The sequence below is a fragment of the Homalodisca vitripennis genome, chromosome 6, assembly GCF_021130785.1.
Source record: "Homalodisca vitripennis isolate AUS2020 chromosome 6, UT_GWSS_2.1, whole genome shotgun sequence".
NCBI lineage: Eukaryota > Metazoa > Arthropoda > Insecta > Hemiptera > Cicadellidae > Homalodisca > Homalodisca vitripennis.
In genome coordinates this window covers 148659281-148672544 of record NC_060212.1, presented here as the reverse complement: position 1 = coordinate 148672544, position 13264 = coordinate 148659281, and the positions used below count along the sequence as shown (strand labels likewise).

The 13264-nt window shown below is 31.3% G+C and overlaps 1 protein-coding gene across 2 annotated transcripts; it reads left to right on the top strand.

Annotated features, from left to right (window-relative positions):
• Positions 1–4034: 4034 nt before the first annotated feature.
• Positions 4035–10582, top strand: LOC124365279. Of its 2 annotated transcripts, none has more exons than XM_046821241.1 (3): positions 4035–4086; positions 8374–8531; positions 10392–10582. In XM_046821241.1, exons 2-3 carry the CDS (start codon positions 8381–8383, stop codon positions 10502–10504), a joined length of 264 nt encoding a protein of 87 aa, XP_046677197.1. In that variant the 5' UTR covers positions 4035–4086; positions 8374–8380; the 3' UTR covers positions 10505–10582. The 2 variants fall into 2 exon arrangements, with proteins under 2 accessions (XP_046677197.1, XP_046677196.1); XM_046821240.1 differs by lacking the exon at positions 4035–4086 and adding an exon at positions 4212–4324.
• The last annotated feature ends 2682 nt before the right edge of the window (positions 10583–13264 follow it).

Below are 13264 nucleotides of genomic sequence, written 5' to 3'. Positions count from 1 at the left end.
CATTACGAAATATATAGGACTTATCTCTTTTTAGATAAGCATGAATTACTTTCTTTTATACTATTTGAATAGGCATATTTGGTAGCGTTCCTAAAAATGTAGTAAAACATTACGTTAATTCAATTTATTTACATCACTGTCATAGCATGGGCTGAATGAATTAACGAGAATTCTTTTCTATGTGTATATTGTAATTAATATCAAACTGTTTTTAACTACTTATTGTTAGCCATTTAATTTCCCCTTAATTTATTAATACATTTAAACTCAACTATGTACAAACTGAGTACAAATAATGCATCAAAGGGAAATATGAATAAACATTAAATATTAAATTTTAAAATTTACGTAGGAACGGAAATATGACAATAGAAGGGAGTGGCTCACCTCTAATCCAATCATTCTGTTTGGTTGTTACAAATTATCCTGATTTTAAAGCACTTTAACAAAAAAATAAAAAGTGTTTCAGCTTGATACAACGCAAGTCGAGATTTGCATCACTGGCTATACCGACCATTGTTGTGAGGCCTTTGTGTCTTGACGTTGCCCCTGGGATTGTGCTCTCTCCTGTAAGCTATTACGTTCCTCTAGATAAGATCAACACTTAGTTTGGTATGCCTTAAAGTAATGTCTTACACTCCCTTGTTTTATTACTTATACCCAACAAATATGTTTTCTCAAAGTAAATAAATAATATAATGTTAAGCTTAAGTGAGATTATAAATTAGAACCAGCTGCAGAGTGTAGGGTATACTATTATGTGTCATTGGTTGTTGATAATAATTTGGCATTTACATATTTTGTGTTTAAAATTTATATGTATTTTATTTTAACTGGTACTCTGAAATGCATGTTTTCATTATATAAGAAATATAATATTGTTAACTTTATAAAAACGTCAGGTAAATGTAATCCATCAATAGTCTTATCCACTACATGGTGAAAATTATCCCTCAATAGAAAAATAGTACGTAAAGTAAATTCTATCAGTACATGAGATTACGCAAGCTATAAAGCGTTCAATTTACGTATAAAAGTTGTATACTGTATCATGTATCATGATTACAATAGGACATTACCAGTATTTAAACGTTTTTTTATTCTATATACACCTCTTAGAATAAATATTTATTTTATTTGTAGTTTTCAGCAGACGTTTAAATTTTCTGTTTATCCATAAAGCAAAGTTTATCCCTATAAAGCAGAAATCTATTTTTAAGGGGTTGTTTAAATGTATCAGGTTGTTTTGGGAAAATTATTTTATATATATATGATATATATATATATATATATATATATATATATATATATATGAATAAAGCCACTAAAACGGACATAGTACTTTACTCTATAAGAATAATATTTATCTTCAGAAAATGCCTGCGCATAATTGTAGCAGTAGAAACATGGCAGATGTCTCATTCTCGTTTTAAATATATAACTAATAAAGATAGATTTTTGTTTTTTTATTGTAAAGTTTATGGTTTGTTACTAGTATAAAATAAAAGATTATAATGTATATTTTTTGGCAATAGTCAATAAAATATTGAAAATTTAAAAGAAATTGAACCAGTAAATTGCAAGTATTGCTGTTGGGTTTTCTAAGAAATGTCATGTTACTATATTTCCTTTACCGGTATTAATTTAAAGAATCCGATATTCAGCCATTAATTAAAACAAAACTCCTTGTCAGGGCTATTTTCGAGATATGAATGTGGCAGACGGTGTGATGGAGATCGCACATAAATCTACAAATGAATGGTTTATTTCCTCATGCTTGATAGACTGTGAGATCACCAATGGACGTGACCGTTATTAAGAAATCCCACCTTATATTAATACATATAAACGAGCCTTTTAAAAGTAGCTCACTTCATTTTGTTGCCTGTTTAAACTTTAATGGCTTTACATCACTTAGGCGATGTTAGACAACCAAGTAGAAATTTCTCGAGTATATGATTAGACAGCTTCAGAAATAAACTGGATGAATGTTTCTTCACAGGTTAATACTCCTCCACTTTCTATGGTCGAAAGAATTATTCTTTATAATATGTCACATAAAAAGTTGCGATGAAGGCAATACGCAAGGATGTAAACGTTATGAAAGAAATAACTATATATAATAACAGAAACTTAATAGTTCAGTTCATTTCCTAGACCGGCTGGGATGGTTCTCGAAGAGAGAGTAAATCTCTCAATCTTCAACTGAAAACGCTGTAGTACATTGAAAGCTGGAATATAATGTCTGTCTTTAGCTGATTAGATATAATAACGACAAAATTACCCCACTAAGCGGGATATCTGTCTTTACTCTTAGCCAAGCTTTCCTAAGACGAGCAAGGGCATAGTAGCGAGGTGATGCCAAAAATACCTCTACAGCCCTAGAGGGTGCCGAATTTTTTGTTAAAGCGGAGGAAGTAAAAGTGTCTTTCAACCAATCCGAACGGCAGAGTGGATTGGAGTAAATCACAAGATTGTTACATGGAAACACGCAAGTGTTGAATCTCTAATTTCTCCAGCGAGCAATGACGTGGAGAATTTAATGTATATCCAAATAAATGTATAGACTGGACTTTTCTAATTTAATATTGGTGGAATATTTGATTTTTGTAGAGGATATATGATACTTGTAATTTTTTTAATTTTAAACAAGTACACTTTGAGAATCAGTCTTTATTGAAATTAGTACGGTTTACTGTCATGTATGAAAACTTAAATAATGCTGAATCAGTTCTATATATAAAAACTTAAAATCATGCAGTTATTAAAATACGATCCACTGATGGCTGGTGAATAACTTGAAAGCCACTAAGTTAAACTAGGTGACTAAGTTAACTGATAAAGATTTTCATTACATGGATTTAGACATATCAACGAAAAAAAAATTTATATGTCATGGAATGGAAAGCGCACGACGCAACGATCAAAAAAGGTAACGGGGTGAAACGAAAGGTTAGTGGGAGAATATTCGCATATAAAAAGATTAGGTAAGTTGTAAGGATGCCATGTGGATGCTATGTGAGATAGGTACCACAAACAACCAAGTAAAGTTAAGTGAGGTTTACTATACATTTTTATTTATAGAAACTCGCATCGCATGCTGGTGGTTTTGTCGTTACATTCTCTGTATTCAGCCTAAATGGCTCGCTTATAAATTTGTTTAATTTAGCTACCAAGTTTTATTTTAAAATTTTTAAACCATTCGATTTTGTTTTTCATGTGAAATCTTCTCAACTTTTAGCCTGGTATTCTATTAAAAGTCCAATCCCGTACTTAGACTAGTTTTTTGGACAATTTTACCATAGCCCGGGCTGGGCTCAACCACGTGTCAATTCGAAAGGTCCATGTCGACGGACGGACGTGTTAGCGGTAGCGGTACATAACGGGGTCAGTCGAATATCTTTTTCGGGCCCACCAAAACTGACTGCAGCCCTGGTAAGAGAAATATTCAATTTATATTTTCTTGTAAAAAAATGTAATGTATAATACAGAACTGAGTGGTTAAACCACATTTAATATAATACAACCTTGACTATTACAAATACATTTGGTCCATTTACAGTTTTAATAATACCTTGTATCATTACATTAACCCGCACAGAAAGCGTTCTGTTTAAATTAACATCGTGATATTTTAGCTGAATACATCCAACGCACCATTGCATATTTCACGGCAATAAAATTCGCTTTGTATCTATTATTTACGGCAGTTTCAGAATAGGAAGCGATCTATTTGCTTGTAAAATTGCCGTTTTATGGCCACTGTTTCACCTTTAACTAAGCATAGAAAATAATCGGGCGATTACGTTTTTGGAATTGTAGTAAAGTGCAGTTTAAGCCGAAAACAATTAATAACTGCAAAATGACCTCAACCGATAAACAATAACTTAATAACCTGGAAAAACTTATTTATAGTATTTAATCTTATTGTTAGTGATAATAAATCTAAATAGAGAATAGATGATTTTGATGAACTGTAATAAATGGGATATAGATAATTTAAAACTACACATACACGTGCAATCTGTGTATATAAAGCTGTAAAAAATGAAACGTTCATTATTCAACTATATTCCTTGTCTTAGGGTAAGTATTAATATAGGCTAACTTACCACGTAGCTTCTATGATAATTTTAATGTTACTTTCATTACTAGAGACTTTAAAAAGTGTTTTAATTATAACTGTAAATTTGCCTAATTTAGTTTTTGAATGCTTAAATTAAAAAATGTCATTCCTATTGGGTTTCAAAACAAAGACTGGCCACTTCGCTCTGAATGCTTTTTCTTACTTTCCAAATTGGAAATTCTTCTACATTCTCAAAAAGTACCGTAAGCCGTAAATAACTTAAGCGATAATATTAATTTAAGATATTAACTATATGCCAATGTTTTGGATAAGATTGGATAATTCTAAAATTAAGTATATATTTAGAAACATCATTAAATACGAGTAGGCGAAAATATTTTCTATTTTTTTACAATTGTTGTTACTTTAATGTACACGTTAGATATGTTAAATACATTAAATATATTTCATGAATTTGTAATACATCGTTTACTTTAGATAGTTTTCTAAGCTAAACAATATTTTCTATCAAGAATGCGCTACATGATACAATTATCCTATGTGTTACCTACACATCACACATATACGACCAAGCCCACCAGCCATAACATAATTATTTTGAGTAAATTAATTTGGCGTGTATAAGCAATAAAAGCATAAAACAAGCAATTCACAAAGTTGGATAATTTTTTAAATTGCTCACCTGACCCTCAGCCAGTTCTGAAGTGTAGATTCTGTGTATAGCAGATGTTACTTGACCAAAAGTTTTAGTGTTATAACAATTATTTTGATAAATATGTTGTTATTTTTTATAAGAAGTCTCTTAGAATTTTTTTTAATATCAATAACTTATTATTATTACAAAAATAAAATTCGTACCAACTAATTCTGAATAAAAAATAAAATCCTTTTAAGAGATAACTCAAATTAAAAATATTTATTTTCATTTATTGTTAGGTTTTTTGTACATGTTTGGTGTACAGCTTTCAAGTTTGCATTATTTAAAGCATGGAAACACTCATGGAAGTATACTAGTAAAAATTGCATATTATAGAACTATTTTTAAACTAAAATTCAGTTCTAAACTATTTTCAAATTTACCACATTTTCAGTGCAAAGTTGTTACAAACTAATAAAATATATGAGCTGAAACGGTGTAATTTTAGGTAGAAGAAACTAAGGAACAAATGTTTGGAATAAATAAGACCCGACCACCTCATGTTTTGTTATTAAACCGAGACAAGAAGTAGACAAGGGAATAGTTTCAAACATTTTAGTAAACTCGTTCCACAATTGTCGAGTGGAAAGACAGACAGTAATTGGATCGTGTCTTCAAACTGGCGGAGTAGTCTTCTCTAATGCTAAACCAGTAGTTATATCGGATGGATTAAAATGTCTTATGTAAAATCTGTCCCTTTCTCTGATCAAAGTGCAGTTTTAGAGATTCTAATAGAAATTTACCTAATTTAAGCAATATTGTACCAGGATACTTTGAAATAAATTAGTTATTGTTCGAGTATTTCGATTATTTGATTGTACGAGGTCAAAGTTACCGTCTATGTTTGCCTATAATAATCCTTAGATCTTATAATCCCATCTGTTTGAAAATTGACCTTCGCTAATCCACACGGTAAGACACATAGAAGAATATTCCACCTGCTATATTCTTTACAATAGGCTTCCATAAATTCTTTAGTACAATTCTCCTTAGTGAGAATTGTAATGATAGCAGTAATTTATAAAACATTTATGTTAGTAAGAAGTAAGTTTAAGAAAATAAAGAAAATAATTAGCTATAAAGAAATGTATAATTCACCATGTAAAATGACACCTATGAACATACTATTATTTAAAAATGTAATGGTCTCTCTCTCCCTCTCTGTCTTTCTTTCTGTGTGTGTGTGTGTGTGTTTGTGTGTATGTGTGTTTTTGTGAGTGTGTAAGCTCGATACGTAAAACGTACTACACAGGTTGTAGGTACTGAAAGTGTAGATTGAAATTTTTGGCCACTGGATTACATATGCATATGGATATGGACTACATATGCATATTCCTATTTCGAATACCCTACGCGAAATGCCCCACCTAGCATTAACTTTTGACACTTTTCAACGTTCTTTACCGTTACGGCTGAAGTATGTCATACAAACTGAAACATTTGTTAACGTTTAAATGTAATTTTATAAAATTCAGTACGCATTGCCTGATTAGTACTATAATGAAGGACACGAAGACAACTTTACCGTCTAATTTTCATTCCAGTTTCATCTCGTAAGGAATTAAACACACCTTTTAAATACTGTTAAAAAACTGCTGTGGATGTTTGCAAATAAGACATTCAATACTGGTTAGCTTCCTTAAAATTGTGATGGGATATCTTTACACTAACATTCATCTACGAGCCATCCTTGCCTATACTACAGTCCGAATAACTAGACTTCTAGACTTCTTTACCCCGTCTCTATATTCTTGACGTGGTTCTTACTATCTACTCTAATGCGAGTTGGTCCAAGGTAGTGACATCAACCAATACGGGACAAGAAACAGGGAAAACTTTTGGATTGTACAACATAGAACGATGACATTTGAACACTTGCCGTCCCAAGTTGGTGTGAAACTTATAAACAAACTGCCTGAAGAATTAAAAATCTCAATGTTTTCAAACAATTAAAATCTTGATTAAAACACCTCGTAGTGTATTTTATTCCGTTGAATAGTTCCTGATTGCGTTGAATATTCATGTTGCGTTCCCGGGATGAAAATTATTAAAAGCTATTGAAAAAAGAATAAAATAAAAACCCAAGTTCTGTTATACAATTAAATAGCTTCATCTATGTATGTGCCTCAAGCACGCACGCAAGATTAAAATTTTCGATGTAATAAAGATTATTATTACTATTATTACTTGTGGTAATACAGTTCAGATAACAGCCGGAAGTAGCAATTTAGGGCCGTGTTATCTAGCCAAATTTACTCTAAGCTAATAAACCACCTCGTCTAGAATCAAGGGTATATTGAGGGAGTCCGCAACCGGGGAGATGTGTACTGATTACAGACGTGTGCGGACAGAGGTTTTTCCACAACAAAAGGATTGGCTGAGTACACTTATAATTTATTAATATTTTAGTATTTGTAAACTGTAATATATTCCTTTCAATGTTAAGTTCAGGGCAGGTTAGGAGTATTTGGGGACTTGACTGGGCTGTTTACGTAATGCTTGCATAGCCACAGCAGCCGGGATTTTGCAATACTTTAATTACATTAAATTTATCATTAAGGCTGGCTGAAGAACGGTCATATCATGATACTTCTAAGGATATTTAAGTAGTTTGTAAATTATACAACCACCCGACCACGTGCTTTACTGTAACTTATCGCGGCATTTCTAAAATGAATTAAACCGCTTAACTCAACATGTATTGAAAATAGAAATGTTGCATAAGCTTACTAAGGACTTACTGTATAAAGGGAGTAGATGTTTTATAGTAGACTTCTTAGCCTTTGGTATGTATGCATATTTTCTTCTAGTGTTAGCAATGTAATAGCCATGACAATTGAAGCATCTTAGTCAGAAAGAAGTTTACGAGAGCCATAAGTAGGCCCTTATTGACAGAATTACGATTCTGTGACCTATGCATACTTTCTCGATCGGAGAAACAAGGCAATCTTAGCTGTGACGTCAGAAGTCATGTGAACCAGAACTGCTCCTGTACGCGTACAATTTTATATAAGAGTCAGTATCTCAGCTATTGCTGAAATAATATGTAGGCCTACCTGATCGTCAGCCTACTTACTTTTAAAATTACAGGTATCATAGTGCATCACTTTATATCTTAGGTGCTTTAACTAAGTAGACTAAGGGTTTCGAAAATTACGTGGGAAGGTGTAGGTGTATCAGCTAGTGTTCAATGCTAGATATCTGTTTTTCATTACTAGAGAAAAGATTTAAATGTCTTAAAGACAGAATACAAATATTTCAGTTAGAGCAGACAAAGAATTTGTATAGCTATATGCTGAATCGTCTTTGTTGTTTTTGTATTCTGAGCAAAACTCTGTAAATCGTTGATGGCGGTACATATTGTTTTATATCATGGTTTAAAAAGCAAAAAATTTAAATTGTAAATTTAAATTTTAAATGCATTTATTATGGTTTAGAGCAATATAAATATGATTCTTCTATTGTACCGTATTTTTATTTTCTGTCTTTTAAAACTATACGATTTAAACCGTTGTAATAGAAAACATTTTAAACATACCGCTGCCTCTCATGCATATTCTTACTCGCGACATACTTCTGTCTGTTGCAGTGCAAAAATGATGTGGTCTGTAGTGATAGTCGTGAGTCTCGGCATGTTAATGACGGAGGTTATGCCCATACCGCAAAATGTTTTTGAAGGTGAAGTATCTGCCATTCCAGATGGACAATCAGGAGATGGGCCGCCTGGTAAAAGAGATGTGAATGAAGGTAGGTACTCAAATTAGTAATATTAAATCATCTATAACCTGATAAAAGAAATTAAATTGAATTATGTTAACAAGATATAGATCAATATCACCTCAAGAATTGATTTGTTATCAGAACTGGACTAAAAGGTGAGGAAGGGTCCTGAATAGTGTTATATTTCTAAGAAAAAATCGGCTATGTATATTTTGACAATACAACTTTTGTGAACATGTATATTAGTCTTTATTATATACTATATTTAAATATATATTTGACAGTAGTACGAAAAAATCCTTATTAATGGGAATGAGATGGGTGTTGCTAATCACGCGTCTGTCACTTAAGCCCCCATTCCTCAAGGAAAGCTTGGCGTTACGCTGATTCAGATATCGTGAAGATACATTGACACGTAGCTGATGGCCGCTGCTGATTTACCAGTGCTAAAAATTGCACAAATTTCAATGCAAGTTTTAGCTATTGGTTAATAGAACATCAAACGTTTTAATACTGAGCATCAAAACAAAGTATTTGATTAAAATCCAATAAAAACCAATCTGGTTTATCGGTTTAGAATGATAAATACGAATTCAGGAAGTAGATAGTTTTAGATATGGTAATCAGAGGCATTGGGAAAAAGACGCAATAAGTTGTAAAGGAGGACCCAGCGTGTTAAACGTTGTGGATATTCTTTAGTATTTAAATGGAATGTTAAAGAATCGTCAAAAATATTATATATATTAAATGCGTCGTTATAGAGAGAAAAGAGAGCTGCGTAATTGTTGGTTCACCAAATGCGCAATTGAAAAATCAATATATTCTATTAATACATATGTAAAACACGTTCTTTTTCACTTAATTAATTTTTAGTATTTATTTAAATTTTATTTGTCTTTTTTTAGATTTGTTCCTCAATAACTCACACCTACTTTTCTGTGTGTAAATGCATTGATAGTTACACTAAATTACTCTGTAAATGTTGAGTGACGTGAACAAAATGTAAAAGTGACATACATAGTTAATTACTCGTGTCTGATCAATTTTTACCTTATTTATTCAATTCAATATTAAATTACAATTTGAATTCAAAGCAATACGATAAGTATCAACACAGATTATTAAAATATGAGATTTCTCTTATTGATATTCACTATACAGCTGCAACAAATATGGATGCATTAACAGGGACCAATTTTCATAGTTATACTGTCAGTATAATTATTTCCGACCTTGTTGATTTGTCAAGTAATAAGAAGTTACAACAAGTAAGTATAAATCTAGGACTAAAAGTCCAAAAAAGGCATGCTTCTCAGTTCCATTATAAAAAAATGGCTGTTGTTATTTTTAGGAACCATACTGGATACTAAAATAATTTTTATACATGTAGGTACAAGGTATACTGTACAACTGTTATATAAATGCAAAGAAGCACCCGCATAAAAAAGTCGAGAGCTAAAGTTTTCAGAACACCCTAAGTTTTGTTGAGCTTGTGTTGCTTCTATCTCAAAACTGACACGATATGTCACAGTTCCAGTCTATTATATGCTTGTTTTATAATAATGAATAAATGATGTAGAAATGAAAAGAAACGCCGTCACGAACAGTTATAGTTCTCCAGGACCTCGTTAATGTTGGCCTTGGCCACCGTGATAAGAATACCTGTACAGTATATAGTAGCTCAAAACTGGCCATTAGTTCGAGGTCCTCATAAGTGTTGCTCTCTTTAAGGATGCATATAGCCAACACTATTATACAACCTATTATAGTACATGAAGATAGAACTTTTTGTGTCCCAGCTGTAAACGCACCTTCTGCTTGTTTGTACTGTGCCTTGTGTCCTGTGCTTTGTAAATAATACTGTATGATCACTATGAAATGTTATAGGAATTGGACTAGTCGCCATGGACAGTCTAGAATCACTTGTTCGAGGAGCTCACGGGTGTTGGCCTCCCTCCAGAATGTGCATGGCCAACACTATTATAGAACTTCAAGTTTAACCTAGCTTTATCTCAACTCTAAAGATAAAGTTGCCATGTTACATGAACTTTGTGAATAATATTGTATATTAACTGTTAGATCTCTTTATTTTCCTGAAGTGAACATAGTTACAATATACATATATATATATATATATATATATATATATATATATATATATATATATATATACAGAAGTGGTGCAAATTAAAAAATAAAGGTATTACACGTACGTTTAAAAATACCAAACATAACACCTCTTCACCTAAGGTACGGTAAAGAGATATAATTGTATTATTGATGCTTGCAATGTCCACAAAGCTCCAGCACAATAGACTGGATTGGCCAGGATAAATATCTGAAATGGATATCTGCATCCTTGGCTCCTGCTCTCACTAAATCTATAAATTAACCGATTTCATCAGGGGTATTTCTAAAGAATTTAAAAACATCCATTGTAAGACTAATATATCAAAAGTGACCAGAGAGGCATGTACTACTTATCGTCCAATTTCCTTGTTTTCAAGCACATAAAGAAAATACTGAGAAGTTTATCGTTGGAAAATTAAAAAAAATATTTTATTTAATGCAGTTACTTAGTTAAAACCAATTTACTTTTAAAAAAAGCAAAGGTCCGGAATATCTTTCGAATGATAAATACTAAATAATAACTATGTAAATGATTTGAAGTACTGTGCATATTTATTAAAGGCATTTGATACCATTTATAATTGCTAAATAGCGGAGGCACTGGAAGGCATTGGGGTTGTTAGTTAACATCTGAATTGGTTCCAGCCTTATTTTAAAAATATGATGTATACAGTTAAAATGTCAACTATATTCAGCACATACAAAACAAATACTATAGTATATATAGTATTTGTTTTGTAGTATGTGTTTTTGTATATATATTTTGTTGTAAAATATACTAGCTGACCCGGAAAACGTTGTTTTGATATATAAATTATTATTACTATGTGCGAATGTGGTGAATAAGTAGAATAAGCACAGAGCGCTGTTAACGAAGACGAAATATAAAAATTTATAACACATTATACATTCATATTTTCTCATTTAATATAATCTATTCTGTTGAGATAATTCTAATATATGATAACCTTACTAATTACAACATCAACTCCATATTGCAATGGATTCTACAATACTTTTTGTTAGCCAATATTTAGCTAACACAAAGAAACTGAATGGTTTGCCCACTCGAGAGCAAGCCACATATAATTTCTCTAGCAAAAAGCAATACTTCTACACGGATGCTTTCCTACAACCTAAGGTGCAAACCTGCATGAATACTTCTGGTTCGTGTTAATTATATTTCCGACTTAACACTTAATTCCGACTGTTAATTAATTTTGAGTTCCCCTTCTTCACTAGATCTAGAAAAAAATGTTAAACTGGTTTATTTATGGTATTTTAATTTAATTTCATATTAGTGTTTTTTCCATTGCTGATTTTGCCTCTTTTATCATAAAAAGATATATACATACAAAGCTCTGATAACCTCACTTTTGTAAAAAGACAAAACATTTAGGTTTAATTAAAATGTTAAAAAGTAAAGTAAATGTCAGACTACATTGTTTCTTATATCTGCACTTCTAGCAGTTGCCCGATCTTATGCACGCAATTTAGTAGGCGTTGCACGTGTATGACCACTACGGGTTTGAGTGAATTTTATTTCCGACGCCAATACTGAGTTTTCCTTGTTACCACGATCAATAAAATACGTTAAAAGTTTATATGAGTATTTATCGCTATTTTAATTTACTTTGATAGATAGTAACATTATCTTTTAGATGTAATACCTAATGTTTGATTAAAATGCTCAGCTAAAAGTACGTTAACAATGACTCTACGCGTTTGTTTTCTTTTCAAAATAAAAACATTATTAATATTTTAGAACATTTAGAGCTCTAAATAGTACATTAGTTCAAAAGCACAGGCCAGCGACTTTTCATGCAGCATAGTTTCTCGTATTTATGGTTACGTATACAGTTTATTAAGATATCGTTATTTTATAGCAATTAAATAAAGGGTCATTCCTTCTTTAGATATTTGTGATCTAACGGATAAATAGTTTTTCTATATTTAAAGCTCCTTATATAACATATTTCCCCATAGTCTACACTTCAATGCACTGATAAAGTAAGGAAACTAGTTTAAGGTATCCTGAAAGGTATGCAAACCGATGATTGCAGCCTTTTTAATAGTTTTGCAGTAATACAACTTACATTACAACTTAATGATTGTAAACTAATTTAAGTATAAGTTTATGTAACGTTTAAAAATTCCACCGGTTTATTGGTCCTTGAAATTATATTTTAGTGACATACTCCGTCCAAGTGTTTAATTCTATGTGTTAAATACCTGATATATGCAATTAAAAACAATGCTTAATCTTCATTAAGAATTTAGGATAGTGCATACAAATAATTATAGGAATTGAGTAATAAATGTTTCATGATAATCGTTTTCGTTTTGTATTTCACTTATGATTTTATATTTAATAATATTGCAAATTAAGGCAAAGATATACATTATTATTATTAAATTTTTGTGTATATAACGTATACATTTCATACAAGTATGACCTCATTTTTAAAATATTATTTGATAAGGTCATTTATTAGGTTAAAAATACTCAATTTCCCCTAATTTGGACCAACTTTCCCATAACTATAGGGTGTGAGACTTCTTAATACCATTCAGAAACCGATGTGTGAAACATGTGTTTCCATTTTATAATAGATATATTTCCAATATAT

Bases quoted from the DNA above. Each gene is read 5' to 3' on its own strand.
- LOC124365279 (XM_046821240.1), top strand. From the start codon at position 4,227: ATGTCATTCCTATTGGGTTTCAAAACAAAGACTGGCCACTTCGCTCTG. The intron at 4,325-8,373 runs GTACCGTAAGCC...TGTCTGTTGCAG, and splicing joins TTCTTCTACATTCTCAAAAA to TGCAAAAATGATGTGGTCTG. The intron at 8,532-10,391 runs GTAGGTACTCAA...GAAATGTTATAG, and splicing joins TAAAAGAGATGTGAATGAAG to GAATTGGACTAGTCGCCATG.